Source organism: Galleria mellonella, unplaced genomic scaffold, assembly GCF_026898425.1.
Source record: "Galleria mellonella isolate WM207_F2 unplaced genomic scaffold, CSIRO_AGI_GalMel_v1 utg1432, whole genome shotgun sequence".
Taxonomy (NCBI): domain Eukaryota; kingdom Metazoa; phylum Arthropoda; class Insecta; order Lepidoptera; family Pyralidae; genus Galleria; species Galleria mellonella.
This window is the reverse complement of record NW_026441998.1, coordinates 1516372-1541338: the sequence shown is the minus strand read 5'-3', so window position 1 is coordinate 1541338 and position 24967 is coordinate 1516372. Positions and strand designations below refer to the sequence as shown.

The window sequence follows — 24967 nt, the reverse complement described above, 5'->3', positions numbered from 1 at the left end:
ACTGGTTTAGTAATAGGATTACAAATAATTGCCATCAATTCACCGCAATGCAGTGCAATTTGTTAAAATAGCGTACCCATAACCGTGGGAACAAGCTGCGTGACGAAACTAATAAAATCACCTCCTTCAGTTCCCGCCTCGTTAAATTATTAGGACGATAAAGTTAAACTTGTATAGGATATTCGGTGGAAGTTAAGGAAAATTAGAGACAAAATATTATTAATTGTCTAAAAAAAGACCAATTCGATTTTATTTTTTATATTCATTTTACGCGATATCTTCTGAACTAATTATGATGAATATATTTAATCTATTTTTTAAACTTATACATCATCATTATCATATCAGCTCTTAACTATCCATTGCTGAACATAAGCCTCCCCCTAGGAGTAGTTTTGCCAGTAATGCAAGTAATGCCACGTTTGACAAGCGGATTGGCAACTGCCGTTAGGCTTTGGAAATATTTCAAGAGAGACGCTGCTGCCTATCCCTCGCCCTCCCTTAGTCGCCACTTATGACACCCACGGGAAAGAATGGTAAGAATGCCTATTCAGTGCTGGGATCACACGAGAATGATACAGGTATTGTTTTAATGATGAGGTAAATTTTGTTATAGAACTATTTTAGCTTTATATATTAATTATCATCATCATCATCATATCAGCCGTTATTTGTCTATTGCTGAATAGCTGTCTCCATTGACTGCCTATATGTATCCTGAGCCACCAGTCTCCACTGACTCGCTGAAATACATTAGAGGTAGTTATTCGATCCAGTTTGGTGTTGTTCTACAGTGTGTTTGGTTATACGCTACTCCCACTTCAGAACCCTTCTTCCCCATCTGTTGTCGGTTCTTTGAGCTATGTGACCAGCTTATTGTCACTTCAGCTTGTTTATCCTTCGAGCTATAATGGTCACTTTGGTACTTCTGCAGAAATTTTCATTTCAGATGTACAAAAGATCTTTGTACAAAAGTCGTTTGCTTAGGTACCTCTGTCCCATTCGTGTTTCAACCGTGAAGCAGTTGTGTTTTCAAGGCTGTGTTTCGTTTTGAAGGGTGGGATATGGCGTAAATTTACAGGGTACAGAGGAATAACCTCTGAGTGGCAACGCATGGGGGGGTATCATGGGCGAAACAGTATACTCTGTTATGTCCACGGTACTGCTCATGTCTATAGGCGACGTTTACCATTTTCCATCAGGTGGGCCGTGGGCAGCTTGTTTGCCATTCTAAGTTGTATATAAAAAAAAATCCATGACGCATAGAAACTCCGAGCATAGCCCTCTCCATAGTCTATGGAATTGAGCTGAGACCATGTTTCAGTTGTGTATGTTATCACAAGCAACATGCACTGGTTAAAGATTTTTGTTTTCAAGCTTATATCTTAATCATACGGACAAATCCATATGATTTATAAATAAATTAATTGTAAGCTTATACATATAACTACGTGTTTGCTTAACCGAATTATCGTCTTCAATTTGAATTGGTTCTTAGTTCAGAAGTACTGAAATATTCATAGATATACGTTAGTACGCATTCTACCTTCTAAAAACATGAAAAACGTAACGAAACATCGACCCGAGTTTATAATATAGCCTTCGGTAACAACTGGAAATAATCAATAGCTATAAACTATTAAAGAACTAATAAAACACCGGTACGCCGAATAGTACAAGGAAACCTTACAATCGGCTGATCATTATTCAAACGCAGCTATGTACTACTTCCTAATAATTTTATCTTAAAAAATAATTTGATAGGTAAACAATTTTATATTTAACAATAATGTTATTTTAAATTTCTGGTATCCAGTATCTACTTTACCTACAGGCAAGTTTTAATGCATCAATTTAAATACGCAATATTTTTAAAAACAATCACAATGACGGTCGAGTAAAGTGAACGATTTTCGTGATTATTTTTTATCGGGATAATCAAGGAATATAGATTAGATTTCGTTTATTTTAGAAACTCTATAAATTCTTATTAAATAATATCAAATAGTTACAAACAAGGCTATTTTACTGTAGAGTCTTAGAAAAATACTCTCTACACGATCTCATTGAATATTTGAAAACAGGTTATCTTACGTAATAATCATCATCATGAATTCAGTCGTTAACTCTCCACCGCTGAACATAGGCCTCCCTCTTGGATGGTTTCATTAGTAGTTGCCATGTTTGGCAAGCGGGTTGGTAACCGCAATTAGGCATTGGTAATGTTTTAACAGGGACGTTGCCCAACCCTCGACTATGAAATTTTCTTGGTTACCTCTTACGACACACACGGAAAAGGAAGGGGTGACCTATTTTGTGCCGGGATCACACGGCAATATAATAACTATAGTTACTAATATAATAACTAAATTATAACTAAACAATGTATAAACATAGGAGATATTTTAGAAAAAAATGAAATGAGATGTTTAAATAAAGGAGATTATTGACAGAACAACGTTAAATAATATGTAGTGGTCGAATTATAGTTGCTATTAAAAAATAATCCTAATTATTACTAATTAGCTACTTGTTCGCTAGCAGCGAATTTATTTCTCAGACAAAGGTGCACCTAGTCTATTTAGTAATTAGCAATCATGCTACGAAATACTATTATTTCCCATAATTAGTAATCCATTACGAAGTAATTGCATAATGTTTGTTAATTGAAAATTTATAGATACTCAGCCAACTAGACCTACGTCAATTGCTTTTTTTTTTCAGCAATAGGATGTTATAATTTATTTTAAGGGTATTTTCGTTCTTTAGGTATGCGCGTAATAGTCATATAGTACTCTGAACTAATTTCTTAAAAGAATTTTACTAATCCAGCGTAAAGAAAAGTTATTAACGAAAATCAATATTTTACATTGTAAATTTTAGCAAAAAAAATTTTAATCCATATTAACTTGACAGCTAGACACAGCGTGTTCATAGAGTATCGACTATAAAAAATGTTCAGTCAACAATTTGACGTAACTGTATTAAAAAAAAAACAAAACGCACCATTACTTACACTTATGTTAATATTTTTTATCGTAATCACGAGGACCCATTTACATAAATTAAAAAAATATTTATTTTTTTATATTTTTGATTAATTATTGACAAAGTTCTCTCTACCTAGCCTAATATATATAAGGGAAAGGGATTGTTAGTAATGTCCCATTGCTAGCAATATACCCTATCAGGTCGACCTTCCCGCGGTCCCCCCTGGAAACTATCGTGCTCCATTCCTGGTGTATTCATCACGGTGGGTGGGCTAATTGACCAGTCTATCATCACCCACCTATCATCCCTCACTGATGTCCCGCCAGCGTATACCGTTAGTGCAGGCGGGGTTACCATTCCATTATCATGCATTGAAAAAAATATAAAATAGGTACCTATAATTTACAACAAATTTTATATCGAACCCATAATTCTTAGGAAAGATTTTGCCTCACTCTGCATGTTCTACCGTTTCTACAACGGATAGTGCTCAGAGGAAATGTTCAATATGATGTCCATGGCCACCGTCTACCATCGTACAGCTCGACATCGACAGGAAGTTCGGCTCCATATCTTAGAGCCTAGATTGTCGCGTAAAGTGCGGTTTTATAGATATTTTCTCCCACGAATGCTCAGGATTGAGCTTCTTGTCGAGGTTTTTCCAAGAGACTACAACATGGGGTTCTTCTAAAAAGAGATAAAGAGGTTTCTTCAGGGTCAGCAACGCGCACCTCTGGTATTGCAGGCATTTATATGCTACGGTAACAGCTTACCATCAGATGGGCCGTATGCATGTTTGTCACCTCAGTGGTGTGAAAAAAATATTATTAAAAAAAGTTGTAAATATAGAGTTTATTCCAAAGCAACCGACATATGATAACTATCTACTATTTTTTTAAAATAATTCGATAATTTTGATTCATTATAACATAATTATAATATAATTAATCAAAAATATTTTAGTGTCTATCTATTTTCGCGATATGAATGCTTTTAAACTACAGCTAATTCATTATAATAGGTACCTATATACCTAATATATATGTTTGGTAAACAATTATTCTATTAAGCCTAGATTAACAATCACACATCACCGGCAAATGAGCAGACATGCTGACCTTTCGATATTCTCGTACCGTGTTGGAACTAATAACACTACCTTCGTTAATGGACACCACGAAAATGTCGGAACTCTATTGAACGTCGAATATTTATATTTCTTTGATACAACTTCCTCGAAATTATGATGTTTGATTAAAGAGGTCATGTGACGAGGTCCTATGAAAAAATAACGTGAATGAGTTTTTTATGACTGGGTGGACAAACGTAAATAACGACAAGAAAATATTCGATTAAAAGACTAAAAATAAAAATATAAAAATACTCACGACTCGTTTCCATTATGGAGTAGTCAGAGATTTCTATAGACTGTTGCATTGTTGAAGTATATTAGGTATTTTATGCCACTATAATGGACGTAACATACTCTCAACATAAAATAAATAAAAAAAATGCATTGTAATAACTATAATACCTCTCATAAGTTGACATTTCTGAGAATTATGGTATGAGCATTATGCCTCCATACCCTATAATTTTTCGGCTATATCTTACTTTTCGATCCAAAAACAGCCATGCAAGCTGCACGGTTATTTCATGGCAGTTTCATGGCATGGTTTCATATATATACAGTCCAATATTATCACAAAGAGTATCTTTCCAGTAACGCTTTATTTTATTACAACAGAGTTTCAATTTAATACAGAATATTTAAATATAATATATCAGAAATTTATATTACAATGTCATATCATATCAACATAATATGTTTGAATAACAATCACGTAATTTATATCCAGACTTTTGGGATCTACGAGTGTAAGTCAGGATAGTACTCCTATGTAACAATACTCACAAAATACAATTTAATTACGATTTGATTTAAATTATTCAATGTTTTAATTTCATGTTCTTTTTTTTTACTTTTTATACACTTAATAATGCATAGAATGGGCTCATCAGCAAACAGCGTTATCCATATCACTATACATTTTTATTTGCGGTTAACTGGTGACATAAATATAGAGAAACATACTCGTATGTACATGTCTATCTCTGAACTAAATGTTTATTATATACATATATTAACTTTCATGAAATACGTAATACCTAATTCAATAAATTGCTTCGGCACAAAATTTCTAAATGATTATAAGATTTTTTTTTAATAGAGTAATTTATTACATTAGGTGATATTTTTTATACTTACTCTAAATTTTTTCTTTAGCTTTGCTGTTTTGCGTATTTATATTTTATAAGAGAGTTACAGAGTTTATCTAATTGTTAATACTCGTATAATGCGAAGTAATTATCGTAAATTTGTACTAATTTTCTCATAAAAATATTACATAAAAAATATTATTATTATATTTACAAGGTGTTAGTTCTATGTCGGGAAAGTATAATAAAACCAATGAGAGGCTTTTATATTTTATTATTCATTGTGATAGTAAATAGACGTAAGGATGTAAATAATTGTACAATATACATAGTAGACCTTTTTTTTATAATTTACATTAAAATTATGAGCATTTTTAATGTTAATCGTGATCATAATAGATATGTACACTTTTAGTTAGTAATATTCTACTCGAATATTCACTAATATCATGTAAAAGCTACACTAATTTAAAATACATTAAATAAATTAAACTCGTGTAAGTGTTATTGTAATTGGAAATTGCTATAACATCGTTTATTACTTTATCATTAAAACCATATGCTTAAGAAAACTATATTTTAAAACACTACTATAAATAAAAATCACTTCTAAATTGAAATCTAATTTTTACAATGACAGATAATTGAAAATACCTAATCAAGATGCAACCATAAATATTGGCACAAGACAATTTTAACGTTGTTAATACATGGATTTCTTTTTTTCTACAAAACTTTAATATTTTCTAATTTACAACATTGATTTTGTTAAGGAAAATATAAATGTGAACTATACTTTATACATATTACTATTGTGAAGATTGTGCATTTAAAAAAAATAAATCAAAATTACTTTTGTATGTTATTATAATAAAAAGTTGATTTTTTTTTTCATTATTTTTTAAATATATTTTTCTATACCAAGGTTAATATCGAGATTGTTTTATTATTCTAATTTATCATTTTAATTTAGTTCATCAAAAACATATAGTACCTATTTGTTGATCATTTAAGCATTATATTGTGTATCAATTTTGATATGAATAGGTACATAATAAATTCGTGATTGAAGGCCGATTGCAATGATAAAATTTTACATGTACAGAATTTCTTTTTTACATATGTGAAAATTAAATAATTAATAATTTACTTTAAATAAAAATAAATTTAATTTTTGTTACAAGAACAATGACACTTTTCATTTCTATATAAATTTCCTCTTTTAATGGCGTTTTTCTCAATTCTTTTTTTTTATTATAAGAAAAAATAACAAAATAGTCTCACAATTAGCAAAGTTATAATGTTTTTACAATAATTATAAATAATTAGGTACTACTAAATAATAACATTTTACAGTATTTATCGATGTGCAACAATTTAAGTATGCATATATAACTTCAGTAACTATAAATACTGATAAGAGAATTTGATACACCAAAATATTTATTACATTTTTCGCAAGCGTATATATATTATATATTACTATTAATTGTACAACTTATTATTTGTACAACTTAAGCGAATTGAAATACGTGTATTTTGTCAAGGATGCTTGGTTAGATTTAGGATTATCCGAGATTTTTATTTCTGAGTTGTCAAAAATACAGGTAAATCAATCTAGTTTACAACTAAAATGTTTAACTTAAATACATTATCAGTTTATTAGCTTTATCCATTTAAAAACGTATCTGTTTTAAGTGGCTTATGTATTTAGAGCGATTGACACAAAGAAATGATGTATCAACTGTTTAATAATACATTATCTATATTTCAATATTGTTCAGACCATTACATACATTACAATGATATTATAATACAAAAAAGTAGACACTGAGATGATCGGGACATTTGCTACACTTCCGCGCAAACAACAAATATTAGCTGTCTTATTTATTCTTATTGTATTAAACACTGCGTCCTTTTTAAAATATTTGATAATGTGGCACAACATCTGTGTACTGTCATCGTCATGAATATTTTTTAGTTGTTTCCAAAGCATATGATATCTTCTCTTTAAAAATTTCATCTATTAAAAAGTACCTCACTTTCTTGTGTAAGTGTTAACGAATTAAACATATGAAATAATTTCATTGTTTATAAGACTGAAAATTGTTAGATGCTGTCTTTACTTAATTTAATTGTTAATTCATTCAGATAACAATTTCAATGCACCAATATTGTAGCCGATTTGAAATTTACTCTTTGATTGATAAAAGGGATTTATCATTAGGATAATTTAAACTAGGACATGTGCAACACACGACTATCTATTATTCGATGAAGGATAATATATAAATAGTGGAGGGAATAATATAGTCTTAACTTTGAAATAGGTACTATAATATACAACAGGAAATATCCACTTATCGGAATTAAGGCCTACATGACATCCTATAACCTCTGGTCCCTAAGCACCAGTCCAGTCTAGATAAGAAAAATTAATTGCAATGTTTTATTCTAATTATACCAAAGGGTTGTTTAGTGCCATTTTTCATTTTGATTTTAATTTCATCTACATGATTTTCATAATTAATATTTATAATTAATATATAATTAATTTTAATTGACAATTTTTAGAGATATTTAAATATTATATTTGAAAAAAGAAAAACATCTAAAGGGGAATGTGTTTTGACTAAGAAAGAATACAATGGGCGGATTAAAAAGTATATACATCGCACGGTTATAATTTACATAATTTAGAGTTAAATAATCTACAAATTTTCTCTGATCTAATCTTGCTCTACACTGGTTCATACTTTGATGTTTCATTACATTTTTATCGCTTATATTCTATAATACCATGTGCAGATAATACATATCATTGGACCAAAATTCAACCTTCAAATCTTGACGTAGATCTATACATACTATTAACATAGTTTGCGCCATTAAATTAAATTTCTTCATATATTTTTATTTATAGCTCTCTTCTAGAGAAATACCTAAAACGACATTTGCAAAATTAAATAATGATCAATTAAATATATTTTTTATTACTACAATTTTCTATTAATCTTAAATTTAAAGAAAAAATATCAATGAACAAACATTTATTTATAAACGGTTTCGAAGAAATTAAATATAAAGAAGTCGAAGCATAAGAAAATTACAATAATTTTTATGACATAAATGTATTTATAGCTGATATAAAAGATAGTATAGGTACATTTTACGATTATCTATAATAATTACATTCATTATAGTGGACTAAAAATCAAGTAATAAATGAAATATCTAGGACACCGCAGATTATGACTATAATTTGTACATAGCTATTTATTATCATATAAGTGACTTATATAAAATTGCTTATAAGAACATTACGCACATCATATATTTCATACTCGATAAAATTTAGAGTGGCACTGTTAAGTCGAATATAAATTTACAATAAAGTTATTGTGCAGTCCTTAATTATGAGTTATGTGATTTTAAATCTAATCGCCGACATTTATATTTAACACTCAATAGAGACGCAGGAGAGTAAAGTTACAAAAATATCAATGTCAAGAATTAATCAAAATAAACACACCATACCAACTATAAAAGCTATGGTCCCTCATCAAGACACACATTTAAGTAGCTACAGATTAGAATTTCATGCAAGTCTCCAGAATTCGTTGTGACAACTCCGCAAAGTTCCGTATTTGGATCACTCAATCGTATTAGACCAAAGTGCTACACAGTATCACAAATTAATAATTTTATTATTAAAATTTTGATCGTCCGATGCGATAAGATATATGATATTTATGGGCTCTGCACGGGACTGGGCCAAGGTGGCCTCATTTTTTCCAGCACATATTTGAGCTGGAAACTGGTATGGAAATGCTACAGATACTCGTCTATCTGATCATAGTCCTCATCAGGGGGTGAAGGTCCAGACACTGAAAGAATTGGTAGTCCAAAATGTTTGACAGTTTCTACACTGCCACTATCGTCTGATTTGCTAGCTTCTTCGTTTATAGTCTCTTCTCTTGGTGGTTTGGCTTTGCAGAGGCGTTCTGATGAATCGCTCATTGTAGTAAGCGGTATGTTGTCTGCTGATCTATAGAAAATATATTAAAATTAAAATTCCCTATATTTTTATGGACTTAATTTTAAGTATCTTAGTAATTTCGAATAGATAATTCGATTTAATAACTTTATACTCAAATCAGTTAATAATGTAAGTAAAGTAAAAACAAAACTCTGTAAAAACAAACTTCTCCAACAAATCAGAAAATAATTATATTAAAAGTCGATAGAAGAGTGAGCGATGGTCTCAAATATGTTGCACGAAACGATTGATTTTTTTATGATAAGGATGGAAGAATTTATTAACCATTTAGTACGATTGCAATACGTGTTAATTAATTACAATTACTGAGTCAGTGGGTTACTGACTCATTTGCCTACTGTAGCTAATGCCATGCATATTTTTTCAAACCAAATACGTTTATTATAAGTACAAGCACAAACTTACCTAGCCTTCCGACACAGCTTCGATTGAGAGCCGTGTCGCCTTAGGAATTCGCCGGCGTCGAATCCAGCGAAACCTGTGGGCTCAGCGGAGACGAAGATGGCCGAGTTCACACGCGGTCGATTGCACCGTGCCAACAGCCGCTCTTCACACTCCAAACTTTGCGTATGTGTGTGTGACCAACGCATATGCTGAAATAGAAATAATATAATTCAGAACTATAGATTCATTAATATTTGAATGTTACCTGTTCACATGAAAATTATAAGTGTACGTGATAAGCTTCCAATCTCAACTTTGTGAAATAATAAAATATGTACAAAGTAGAAATAAATGTTTTATTTTACAATGTATTTTTATACAAGATAACCAATCTTTAGTATAAGATAGGTTAGGTATATAACGAAACAAGTATTTTATACAATTAAAACAATTCAGTTCAAATTCAACCTTGATATTACATATATTCTACACTTTAAAGACAAATCACCATTCGAAACTGACTGAACATTTGAAGCATTAGAAGTTAAAGTTCCTCGCAATTTGGAACAAGATTACTTAGGTTAAGTTTTCAACGATAAACGTAGCTTCTGTTGAGCCCGCATACGTACAAACTACGATAAAACTTTCTGTTGTTATTAATAACTAGCTAAAACTCCCGTGTTTACCTACGTGATTTAGAATAAAATTAGCTAAATTAAGCAAAACTGTTGACAGAGTTTCACATGTCATCGCAAATGTTTTTTTATAATGCAAGTTACTGTTTTATCCTTCACACACAGTGAGTGATAAAAAAAGACAAAAACATTCGTGTTCAACTAACATATGACACACAACGCACAGTAACCTTTGTTTCTTTTAAATATTTCACGTGAATATAACAAAACGGGAAAACTTTTTCCACACTTAACTTGTGAATCGCGTGTCCTAATACGACATCTACTAACTGAGTAGCTTATAAGTTGTTGATGTTGAAAAAAGAACCTTAAGTCTTGGATAAAAGGTGAATATGATAGCGTGTATGTGTCATGGAAAAGTGTATAGTAATCACAAGTATTGCATGTTCATCACGATGACAATACTGGCACGCAAATATTCACTCGAAGCACCTAATTTTAGGTCGAGTATTCACTAGGGACGGCTGACTAGCGACACGTGACATATTATATGGATTTTATGTACCTGTAAGTTACTAGCTATACCAGTTACTTCGTCTGCGTATCATATTTACTAAAAAGTAGCAAATATATATACATTGTATTTAGTAAGAAAAATAGATAAAAATAAGAAATGGAGAAAAATGTACATTACTTTTTTTTATTACAGTCAATCAATATATCCTGATAAAGTCACAGGCAAAAATTATTAATATCGTAAAGATATAAACACAAAGATATAAGTACAAAAGTATTTTTATATTTATAGAACTAGAATAAATAGCAGTATATATCCTTCTGTGTCCCAAATACGCGTATACCAAATTTTATAATTAATTAATCCGTTAAGACGCTATAAAGAAACAAAGAAACTCACTTTCACATTTAAGTCAAAATATCAGGGAAGGAAAAATATTTATAGGTATACCCGATATAAAATGGTAATCTATGCCAAAATATAAATGGCAAATACTCAATAATAAAATTTCATTGAAATTAGTTTTTATTTTATAAATTATTCTAGAATTATCATAATTATAATTATATATAATATGGAATATTTTGAAATAAATTTATATTTGCCATTTTTCTAAAATGACGTAGTAAATAGATAGTTAGAAATTAAAGAAATCCTGATACCCGATACTGTAAACTAATTCAATTATTTTTAGTTTTTTGGCTAATTTTTGGGATATAAAATTAAATTAATAATACCTACATTCTGATTCTTAATTTAATTGATGTCTTAACATTATAATTTAATTTGATTATAATGTTAAGACATCAATAATCTAAGTATAGAAATAACCAAGTTTCATAATCAATCAAATAAAACAGAGAAGAGATAATATTACACTACTAATGGGTCTTTATTTCAGGCAACAAGAGTATTCCCAAGAAGATAAACCTATCTACATATATATCATATATATGATAATATATCTTTATAATTTTCCTGTCTTCATTCCTATGAAATAGCATATATACCTGTACCTTAATCTAAAATATACACTATATATATTTACATATTAATCCTTATTTCCTAATTATTCTATACGTTTGTCTATTTCTGATATTATACAAAATTAACTAGTCATATTATACAACAATATAGCATATTAATTTGTACTTCCGTTCAATACTTAAGTATTATAACAGTTTTAATATTTTATTTAGAACAACGTAGCGTGTAACTTCACTATCCTCTGACCGACTAAATTGGACAAGGTTTCTTATTAATCATTTACGAAATGTCATATATATAGAGAGCTCGTCCTTAACAAGTTTAGTTTGATTTATACTTTACAGTAGTTTGATTAACATCGATCAATGAAGTGAAGCAATTTGGATGGGTGACCGCACTATAGTTTGTTGATTTTGTATACGACGTGCCGTAACGTTAAGTCATGTTAGCACAATATACAAATTTTATTTTTATTTTTAATTATAATTAAGTTATTTTTAAGGTAACTAAAGTTTTTTTTTATACTAGTATGTATGTTGGCAAACTTGCATATGACCTTTTTGATTACAAACAGTAATGCAATAAAAGGTATAACGCGCACGTTCGTAATTTTATTACGCCCTTTTTTAAAGAAAGACTTTGAAAAGAGAACGATTTGAAAACTTCAGCAAAAACTTTATTATTTATTATCTACTATCTGAGCGTTCGTGAGAAAAACTCCTCTGAAACAGTACTGTGCGTGACCATGTTGGTTCTAAGGTGCGTGAATGAAATCGCTGCGAGTAGTGCAATGATAAAAGGAAGTGACAAATGACAGAATGGCTCTTCGTATATTCAAATGGAGAATATAATTTTTTTTTTATTTTAACTACTTAGCTGTATTTACTACCACATTCTATACAGGTCATTTTATACAGATATTATTGTTTAATCTATGGTATGGTTTTTTAGTAAACTTTTTTTTAGAATACGCATATACTTAGTCAAAAAGTCATAAGTGCTTCTTTTTAAATTGGACTTTATTTGGCCATAGCCTAGATTCATACTCAAAGACCAAGTGAATAGTTAGATTTTCTACTATAACATTGAAAGCTATTGAAGAGAAACCTGCAAAAATCACTTTCAATATTACCAGCGTTCTAGTTTCTTCCCGCGCTTTTATTGAATTAAATGCTGTGAGTTAGCTGAAAAGGGTTACTACGGGTACCATGAATATAAGCTATCATACGTTGTAATAGAAAAGAAAATCCTCTGTATGCATTTATCCGCGTATATGACCACCTATATACGTGTTATATTTATTTCTATGCAACTAAGAATTACAAGCAAATAATAAGTAAATACCTTATCGCTATCACGTTTATGAGAAAAAATAATATTCAGTTATTGTTATCTCGTTCTATCTTCCTCATAGATCAATAACAATTTTTATAGGCAAACACAGTGTATTTAAATACAAACAATGGGAACTATCTACCTGATGGGAATATGTACCTATCTACATACGTAAGTACGTACATAAGAGGCAACCGTCACCTATACATAAGATTAAAATTAGCTTTACAAAATACATTGTGACAACAAACAGTGTGATGTTTATTTTGAGGCAGGAAGCCTGATGATCTAAGAAACAGGCAGCTCGCTGCCCAATTTAAATATCAGTCTCCCACAACTATGTTTAGTTTCATGTTAGTTTCATACTCTGAAATTTCAGTACCATGTGTCTACCATTAAAATCCAAATGCAACCGTGTAAATAAAACTGTTTGATGATTCTAGTGGGACAAATATAGGCAAAGTTGTCGTTCGATTAAATTAATTAATATTGTTTAATTCATCATTATTTAAATTTAATCATGCAATGTAAATCTATGTATCAATAATGAGTAATAACACAATTCGTAAATATACTATGCACACGAGTTTTAACTATCTATAATTATCTATTAATAATATTAAAAAAAAAAACACCAATAAATTGTTTGATTTTCAAACTAGTACTATAAAAAAAAAAAAAAAACTTAATTAAGAAAGTAAATATATCACTGAATGTCTCATCGTCATAAATTATTATGTACAAAAATTTTAATAAATTTAAAAATACTTCTTTAAATATAGGTGAAACCAAACTAGATAAGCTATTCATCCTGAATATAAAGTCCAGGATGAATAGGCATTTGTAAAAGATATCCAGTCACTGCTTTCATTCATTTTCTAATTCTAAAAGATTCCGACACGTCCTATATGGTAGAAGTGTATAAAAGTGATGCAAAGTCATCCTAGTACGATTATGAAGATTTACAAGGTGTGATCAAAATATAGCAAGCCGAAAATCAGAGGTCGTATAGTATTTATGATACTGAATTAAAGTTAAATTGTTGTCAATAATATTAATTTTGTTTGACATAAAAACAGCTTCAATTGTAGAATTTTTATTTTTATTTCGAAAAAATCAATTTCTTCGATCAATTTAACAAAATTATTATTAACATAGAAGTTAACTCGATCAATTAAAATACAATAAAAATATAGGCAAATTAAGAAGTCTTTTGAAGTTGCATGAAAAGATGAGAGTTTATAAAGATATTTGGATCATTATTATTCTACACAATTAAAAATAAATGCATTTAAATACATAGGCGTGCATACAGATCATATTCTCTGTTATGAATACTTAGTTACGTACTAAATGTAATCTGCCGCAAATCAGAAATATTTTTGATATTTGTTCCATGTGTAGGTAAGTTGTTTAGTATATTGTGCAAAGTTGGTTAGTTTGACAAACTGTTCTTGAAATATCAATAGTATATTTAAAAATAACTGCAGTTCTTCAATACTATAGTTGTAAAACTTCAATCAATAAATAGTTACTTCAAGTTGTTGCATTGCCAGAACGAACTTGTAAATGGGTAAATAAGTTTAAAATAACAGTTTTTACCCCACTATATTCAATGTAATTATAAAATTTTATATATTGCATTTTCTGTTTAATTTCAAACAATGGTTAAATAAACCATCAAAGTACCCAATGGTAATCCATAATAATTTATAAGCAATTCTAATATTGTCATTTATCGAATCTTTTAGATTACTATAACTTTAAAGATATAAAATATGTCGCTAAAAGATTATTATCTTTTTTACTAAAAGGCAAACCATTATAAATTTGTATTGACATTGGCAACTGCCAAACCTATTAAGTATGTTTACATATTTTCAAATATTATTGTATATTTTGACACAATAATTCGATAAAATACTATTAGACAAACTTTTAACAAGTGGGTTGTCAACTTGTCGGGTTGTTTGTCATTCTCAGAAAAATATGAAAGAAAGTAAAGAAAATTATAATAAGGATAAGCAAAGTTTTTTTTTTTCCATGGCATAATAATTCTGCATAGGTACTTTATAAACTTTTATATCGGTGTACAAAATTTAGACAAAAAGTTTATAACTCAATTATTTAACATTGATTTTGTTTGAACGTACTTTTATATTCTTAACTTTTGGAATTTTGATTATTGTATTTTATTACATACAAAATAGAAAGGTAAATAAATAACAACGTTGTTTATCTTGTAAATCATGACCAACAAACTCTCTACAGTTTGCAGGTCTTTACATACATACATAATATACTAAATAATTCCTATATACCTTATACGATAGGTAGATATAAGTGAGGATCAATGACCTACGTACATAATCTCTTACTTCCTATATTTTCATAACCAGTCCCACGCGTTTACCACGATTCCAGGTAATCTGCTCTCTGACAGTACAAGATCTATCTAATCATTGTAGTCTAAAGCTTTCCTGAAAATCTAGCATCCTTCCATTTTTGGATTACGTAGATATCTATTTTGTTCACCTTTCATCCGACATTCTTTTCACATAACTGAAGTAATTTAGCACATACCCTATCTGATTTTTATGCCAACACGTTCATTCAAATCAATTCCATTACGATGAGCATGCAACTTTGTATGGGATTCTATCTTGACTTTCCTTTCATTTACACTGATGTATAGCGCTTTGTTCTCTCAATCGCCTCATCTGACACGGGGACACATATGGAGAGAAAAAAATATTTTTTACTCTCACAAAAATTTATGAATAAAAAAAATATCATATAAAAAATATTATGATGGCACTTCTATTTATTTTTCTACTCCTTTGATTGACGGTATAATTCAATCCCAGCGTGAAGTAAAATTTTTAGGCATCATTTCCTATCTAATTTTACAATTTGATGAATATAAATCTCTAGCTTTAGTGGATTTTAACAGACAGGGTTGTGGAAAACTAACTGTTACGACGTAATATGAAATATATAATATAATAACAAGGAGTTTTTTTAAAGAAGTTATATGTACAAATAATATATTATATTATGTTAATGGTGATCTGATAAACATCACTGCCTATGTTAATGAGCAAACGTTTCCAATATCCAATACTAGTCGCTTTTTAATACTAATTGTTAGATATGTGGATAGTATTAAGCACGTACAGGTAGCTACGTCCACCTTTATAAGATGATTCACCTCGTTTATTAAACCAATGTGTAATCGACCTCTGTGTTCACTTGTCGCGTACCCAACTTAGAAATACATAATAATAATAATATATTGTAAAATAATGATATAAAAATAATTATATTAATAAATATGCTTGACATATTAGTATCAATACTATTTTAATTACTTTATAATAAGTTTGCTTCATTGTTAAAAACCATAGTCGTTACGCAATGAAATAACACGTCAACAAGTCCTAACAAAACTAGATATTGCTGGTCAGTTCTTTTAAATTGTTTATTCCTGACACATTCCTTCTTGACACAGTCTTTATCAAAATAGCAATTAACAGCCTCGTTAGCTTCGGCAATATTCGGGTTAGCCTCGTCCTTCCTCTGTTGCTCGACCGTCAAATGCTCTATTTCCGACCTCGATAATAATTTACTATTATACAAATTGATTGCAAATAGAGTTGAGTAATCCTAATAATATTACATATACAATACAATATAGATAGCTATTACAAAAAGACATTTTCCTGATTTAAAAAAAGCAGATTCATAGAATAATAATGTATTTTAGGTACGAGGACACGAACGGTATAAATTCTTAGCTCAAATATTTGAACAAAAAATCGACAGTGCAAAACGTGATTTGTGGATTTATCATAACGTGAGTAGCAGAAAACAGAACGTGATTTTGTGAGATTTACAGTCGTGAATTACTTTTGCATTACCTGATTCTCAATTCCGCAGCCGCTAAATTCCATTTGAATATTATTTTATTTACCAAATTCTGAATTTGTAAATTACATATTTTGAGAGAGTATTATTGATATTTTTGAGAGTTTTTCCCAACAGATAACAACATTACGACCCCAGCAAAAGAATCATAAAGTATTGACAATTTCAAACAACTTGTAATCAAGTTTGTTTATAAAAATATTTTTTCTGTCATAAAAATTGTTTTCTAATATGGATATTGACATTTAAAATTGAAATATACAGCCCATATTAATCACACAAAAACTGTTAAATTTTAATTATGTAAACAGTTTATAGAAAAATAAATATTTATTTATATATTTACATTTATTTATAAAATATATAAGTATATACTTTAGAAAATTTATAATTTTATGTAGTACATAGTTTATATTGACAGCAAACTTCGTTATTATTTCATACAAAAACTAAATATTTACTCTCGTGTAGGCTTTAAATTCAATTTTCTTCTAGTTCGAATAAAATTAATGCTGTAAATCCAAATAAAACTGTGGAATGCCAACTCAAACTGTCATGAAGTGGTAAATAACTGGGTTTTATCACAAAAACGGCTAGAAAATAAACGCGTGACAATCTCTTAACATGTGCTTTGTAACGTGATCAGCGTGCGTATTAGCGAATTACGTGATTCGGTTTGACACACCAGTCAGCGTGCCGCGGCTTACTTGGTGTTCGCAACCGGCACATCGGCACTGACAGTGTTGGCATGCCCGCGGCCTACCGCGGGCGGGACTCCGCTAGCTGCCATGGTTTTGCTCGTCCTGAGCTGCGTGGAGCAATGCGAACTGACAGCCACAGTCTCTGGCACTCCTTCTTGGGTATTGGAAGCAGCGATCCAGTAGACAGCAGACGTCCTGCGCACCACACTATTTAAGCAAAGAGCAAAGCTAGAGTATTCGTTTGATACGCGTTGCACTACTGCTTGTTGTAATATTAAGCTTTTTGCATCTGTGGAAACGAAGCCTTGTAAAGATTTTTTTAAACTAAAGTAGATTTTTTATATGACACTTAGTATGTGAATTTGCTATGACATCTTCGGTATGTATACATTTAGGTACAATATCTATAACACATACTACGTTTTCAAAATAAAAAAAAAACAATAATTAAATGAAAATGCCCTTACGTCTAACTAAAACATACAGATGCATTACTTGCTGTTATGAATTCATTGCTGGAGAGTTTATTTGCAATGTCTATAAATAGCGAAATGTTTCAAATTAAAAGAACTCCAGCTTTAGAATAGCAATAAAATATTCTTTGTATGTTTAAATGGCTAATTTAGATATATAAATAATTGCTATATTATCGACTGTGATCACATATCATCTCACCGTCGAAGTAGTTGAATCCGAAGAGGTGGGCGGTTTTTTTGTGGTCTGAAATATTAATTCCTTCTATAAATGTGCGCATCCCTTATTTAATTAATAAGGCGAAACACAAATATTATTAGAACTTTTAATGTCCTATATTAGTTATTTTATGGGTGCCAGTGTGTAAAGTTACCCAAACGTTGTGTAATTTACATGGTCATGAAATATAACGGATAAAAGAGAAGGCTATCCGTATCTTTGTGTAATAGGTACAAAGTGTTCCAATTAGTTATTTTTTTTAGATAATAAGAACAATATGAGTTACATATCACGAAAGTAATTGGGAAAATACACGTAATGGACAATTAATAAATAAATGAAACTATCATAGCCTAGAAATTTACTTTGACTTATATATACTTAAAAGTTTTCTAGTTTGACTTTGACCGACACCAAAAAACTTGCATATATCATAAAATTTTTATTATGAAAACAAATTATTTATTTAAAGACAAACAATTATGTCAATACATTGTAAATACATTTATAAATTTATTCCTTTTGTTTCCTATAGCACAACATGTAAAATAATGCGCAATCATCCATCTGTTTATTATAAAGTTAAAATGTACATTAAGTACATTTAATTTCATATATGTACATAAAGTAAAATTTAAATTTCATTTTACATAAACGGTACATAAATTAATACGAAATACTGTAATAGCTCCAAATCTACCATTCTTTATTCAGGTAATCCTTACTAATAATTTATAAACATATAACTATGTATATAATATAGTTTATTAACTCTTGGAGATTTAAAAGCACTATAAAATTATATATGCAAGTAATATTTAGCATAAAAAAAGATATAGGGCTATTTTTGTTCCATGTATGAAGTCTGACAATAATGGCATAAGAACTATGTTAATTGCGTATTCATTTAAATTGGGTAGGTATATCTATTAAGACCCATTGTAGAAGACAGGCCTCGTGCAGTGACCGTACACGGGATAGATGAGAAATGGGATATTTTGGTTCTGCAATGTTTGACCCAGTTTTCATCAAGATATTTTTTTACCTATTGTTCTATCTTTTCTTAAACTTATACATATTTTTACGAGAAAGAGACTTTGTACAAAAATCATTTGCATGTACACGTTTATCTCACCCGTGTTTCTGTTGTGAAACAGCTATGCTTACATAACTATGTGTTTGTTTGTAAGATCTCTTTTTATACTACTATGGTGGCAAACAAGCATACGGCCCGTCTCATATTGAAGTTCTTCAGAATTATAGAATATTGAAATAAAATAACAAAATTTCTACAGAAGCATTGTTACGCATTTGTATACTCTAATTAGATCGTCCTCAGGATAACTCTGATTACCCCTCCCCCTGCGCTACCGTGGACTGTACCATAGAAATAAACAGAATGACAAATTGATAATCCTTACTAATATTATAAATGTGAAAGTTTGTTTATTTGTTATCTCTTTACACCTTAACAATTTAACTAATTACTATAATATTTGATATACGTACTTAATGGGATATAGAAGGATTTTATCTCAGTACTAACTGATCCCGGTCACGCGGACGAAGTCACAGATAAAGACTAGTCAATAAATAAAATAAGAATTTAATCTTGCTCTCCAAAATTAATATAGAAACTCTATTATAAAAACGCGACTTCTATATTTTGTTTGTAAAAGACATGTAACTATAAATTTATTTGACCTGCGTTGACAATTGGACAATAATTATCAGCATTTTAAATATTGTTGTGCGTCTTTGCTCCATCCTTGACCTATAAACTATCTTTTATTAGATTGTAGTACAACCTATAAATATTCAATAGACCTGAGTATTATTAAAACTGTTAAATCAGGTTAGATTAAATATTCAGATTTTGATGTTTTGCAAAACAATAATATTGGTAGATATAGGGTTTTAATTCAAATTTTCTTTCATTACTACCCAAAATTATTACAGGTATTATTTAGTTGTCAGGTATTGTTACAAGCTTATCGTTTCTACATTTTATAAATTTTAATATAAACTATAAATTTGATCTGGACGAAAATTAAAACGTAATTAAACGTTTTAATTTTCCAATTTAATTCTAATTTAATTCCATCTTATTCTATTTAGGTAAATACGAAAATAATTTGATTGGATATTTTTTTAAAAAAACTTATAATGATTAATGTAATATAATGTCAGTTAAAATATATACTCATTAATTTATAAAAACAATAATATTTGATAAATTTATATGCAATTTAGTTTACTTTTGTTCAGTATATAACGTTTCCTATCTACATTTATAAACGCTAGCAGTCTTATCTATATAGGCGGCAGCGTATCCGGCCAAGTTCAAAGAAAAAGGAACTGACGACGCAGCAACCGTGTGTATCTATCTATAGGCTTTATTATATTTGTCTAATCAACATATCTTCATTTAGTCATACGTATGTTAGCGTACGTCCTGTTTTACTGTACTTATACTGTTGAATTAATATAATATCTATGTTTCTTTTCTAATATTTGGCTTATTGATAAACGAAATCATCTCCACTAGTCAAACCAAATTTTGAGCTTGAATTACATCCTAAGTGAAATAAACGCATTGTGTAAATAATTGTCTATTAAAATTTAAGAATTTGTAATAAATATTAAGTAGTTAGCATGGTAGTATTACCAAAAAACAAGATATTGTTATATAAATTCATTTTATTATGTTACATGTTCTTATAACTTGTAAATTTTAAGATTTTCTAGACAGAACTTACTCGTAGCACCCATATAGATCTCAATTCTCTTTTTGGCGGAGTCGAAATGATGCACATTCGTAATATTGAACTTGGCTCTCATTTTACATTTATGTTTTTGATAAGATTATATTTAATTAGATTGTCAATCATAGATAAAATCAGAGTACACCCTAAAGCGATTAATTTTTGCTGTCTTATTTTTCTCTGTAGATCATCCTACTCATAGTTTATAAATCCAATTGAGATGATTGCCAATCGCAAAGTTTGAAATGTAATTGGAAATTGAAAAAAAAAAATATCAGACAGTGGAATTATTAATAATAAATGTAAATAATTATACGTAGTCTTATTATATTTAATCGCTATGTCAATCATTAGTAAAATCAAAAGGGAATTTCAGTCGTCAATTACCATTGATCGTTTATAAACCCAATTGAAATGATTGTCAGTTACAAGTTTTAAAATTTATTTGGAAATAATTTTAATTGAAGCTTATTGAAGATGCCAACTCGTCGTTTTGGTGCGTTATTGAAAATCGCTTTGGTACTTTGATGTAAGGGTAAAACGTATAATTCAATTAAAACTCTCGAACTAAAATCAAAATCTGGACCTCGTTTATTCAAAACACACTATGTATAATAAACCTTTATGCAACGCTCGTGTACATTATTAGTTGATACTAATATTTTATATATTTATATATATAAAATTGTAACTTGACGATGTTTGTACATGAGAAATATTTAAAAAAGTATTGATGTAAGGGCTCGTAATAAGAGCAAAAGGAGCCAAAACAATGATTTTTAAACAACTTGTTTGTATTACTGTTTATATAATTGTACTGACATTACACAAAAACTACTACATGAAATTGGATGCAATTTTCACAGTTGTATGAAAGGTCAAATTTAAAAACTGGTATATGTTTTATCTTAATGCGCCATCCAGAATCTATTTCATTGCTTTTTATGAAATACACGCGTACAAAATCGCGGGTCAAAAGCTAGTATATTTAAATATATATAAAGTGAATTACATATTGAAATACCCGGTTGTCTCTCTAAAGCAAACAACTGCGTGACATGAAAGTGCCAAATAAGCTTACAAAAACCTTTTTATTCCAGGTAGCACGAGGTGAAAGCATTTTTATTTTTACATTTATATATTTTCACCTCTATGTAAAAAATACTCTGAAAAGTTTTTTATCGTATGTAGTAGTAACATAATGGAAATATATAGGTATATCGTTTGATGAAAAAAGCAATTAAGTGCTCTCGTTCTACGCATAGATGCAATATACGAGAGCGCTTAGCTTTTTAGATAGATTTGGTAGTATATAATAAGTGGTAATGTCTTTATTAAATTATATATTACTGGCTATAATGCGATAAGATAAAAAAAGTCTATAATTTTCTTTTTATACCACTATGGTGGCAAACACGCATATGGCCCGTCTCATGGTAGACGGAGTTATCGTAGCCTATGGACGCCTATAACACTAGGGATATCACGCACGCGTAGCCGACCCTTAAGAAATCTTAATATGCCCTTTTTTATGCAATCTCTAAGAGAAAAAATTAATCTCGTAGATTAATTTTTTCGAGTACAATATGATTTGTAGGTATAATATAGTTTAATTAAAATCCATTTTTCTGTTTAAACTCTATAGAGTTAGAAACATCCAAAACTTTTTTTATATTTGTAACTCGTTGTACTTATTTGTTTTACACTTTATTACATTTACAAAAATAATAAATATAATAAATTTTAATACGGCGATACTAAAGGTAGTTTTATCGCTAAGCACGACTTTTCTCTCGTGAATTAAAATAAAAAATATATTATAACTATTTATTATAGCCACTAAAATTCTACTAATGGACACAGACATCCCTCTTGCACTAGCCAGATAATTTGTTATAGAATATTTTTGAGGTTTTCTTCTCTTACAGTATTGTTACATATTTTGTATCTCTAAATGCCTATTATGACATCCTAGAGATGAAAAAGAGGATATATTATTATACTTTATCTGTTACTATTTGGAAATAAATGATCTTAAACGTTAATGTACGATATTTTATACTATATTCGTGTATCAAAGGGTCTCACCGTGTTTCCATATGAAATCATTACCTTGGTGCCTTGGTAAATATTTTTTTTTTATAAGTAAACTTATTTCCATCAACTAGCAATATATTAAAGGCGCTAGTGTCAACAAATACGCCAGTGCAGATTTAATAAAAAAACACGACGGGACCTTTTCCTTGTGATCAATTTAACCTTCTATAGTTATGTAAAAAATATGCAAGCATAAACTTTATTTTAAAGAACTACATTTACATATCTTTGTGCGTATACCTTTTTATGCTTCACTCAACGTATATAACACAATACAACTCACATAGTAACTAACTAATAAGTAATTTTACTTCAACTCAGAAACTTCTGCTAATATTACTGAGAAAGACTTTGTATGAAACTATATTAAAACTTGATAGTATAAAACCTTAAAAATACACAATCGAAACAGATTTTGCGAAGATACTTTACTTTACTTTAATGATACGAGATTGAAAGTTCCTTGCTTGTCTGTAAAAAAAATGTTTATACTCATTTTTTAAAGTCAACAAAAATATTTTTATCTAATTTTAAAAGAGGAGGTTATCCATTCTGCTGTAGTTTCTATTATTATATATGTATAATTATAATCAAGATTATAAAATTACAATATTTTTGCTAATTATGAGTTAATTATATTTTTTTTTTGTTCGATTAAAAGTGTTGAACGTTAACCTTATTGATCCTATATTAAATATGACAGGATGTTTTAAAGCACAAATTCTCAATTTGATAAAGACTATTAAATGTCATTTTTTAATAATATAACACTCAAAACTTTTCATTCTAGATTTCAATAGAATTATTAATCAGTCCCAAAAAGATTCTATCATCATACTAACATATCAGGCTTTATCTGTTCACTGCTGAACATAAGGCTCTCCCTTTTTTTGGGGATTATGCTTTTGTTAGTATCAAGTTAACATGCTTGGTAGGCGGGTTTGCAACCGCAGTTAGGTCTTTAGAGATGTTTTAAGAGGGACGCTGCTGCCCATCCCTCCCTTATTCGCCTCTTAGGACACCCACAGGAAAAGAAGGGATGGCCCATTCTGTGCCGATGCATACAGCGAATAAAAAGCTTATATACTCAATATTAATATTAAAATATGCTTCAAATGAAATTATAATCTCGGAAACAAGCTAATAAAATATGTTTGTTGAAAGATTAATAAATTGCATGTTTTACAAAGTGAAACATAAAAGATATTACATTGTACCATAGTATACAGTAAGCTTAGTATCATATTATTTAATACAAATAAAGAAAAAAGTACATCTATAGTGCATGAAAATAAAAAAAAAAAAAACACGGGCATATTAATACCTAAATAATATGCTATACTGTACTGATATACGAGTCCTTTTCTCAATTAATTGTCTTGATATGGATAAATAAATATATATCACTTTTATAATACTATTTTCTTACTTTTAACTAACCAAACTAAAAAATGTAAAAAAAAAAAATTAGAAAGATAAAAAGAGTACTTTTAATTAGTTTCTACAATTTCAGTAAATACAAATATATTAGTTTGCACGATATATTATATATAACCGTAGCAAAAATAGTTAATAGATTACATACCAGTAGTTGTTACAGGATTATCTATGTTATTTCAAAGTTAATTATCTTTTTCCAAGAAATACACGTT

General features: G+C 29.3%; 1 protein-coding gene across 2 annotated transcripts in view; it reads right to left on the bottom strand.

Moving 5' to 3' along the window:
* Positions 1-5476: 5476 nt before the first annotated feature.
* Positions 5477-24967, bottom strand: part of LOC113522752 (fibronectin type III domain-containing protein 5) — a 141283-nt gene continuing 121792 nt past the window's right edge. For both annotated transcript variants that reach the window (XM_052891731.1, XM_052891730.1), the window contains exons 8-9: positions 9680-9867; positions 5477-9262 (exon numbers count right to left, since the gene is read on the bottom strand). In XM_052891731.1, the coding sequence (XP_052747691.1) occupies positions 9046-9262; positions 9680-9867 (405 nt within the window). In that variant the 3' untranslated portion in view covers positions 5477-9045. The remainder of the gene's footprint in view (positions 9263-9679; positions 9868-24967) is intronic.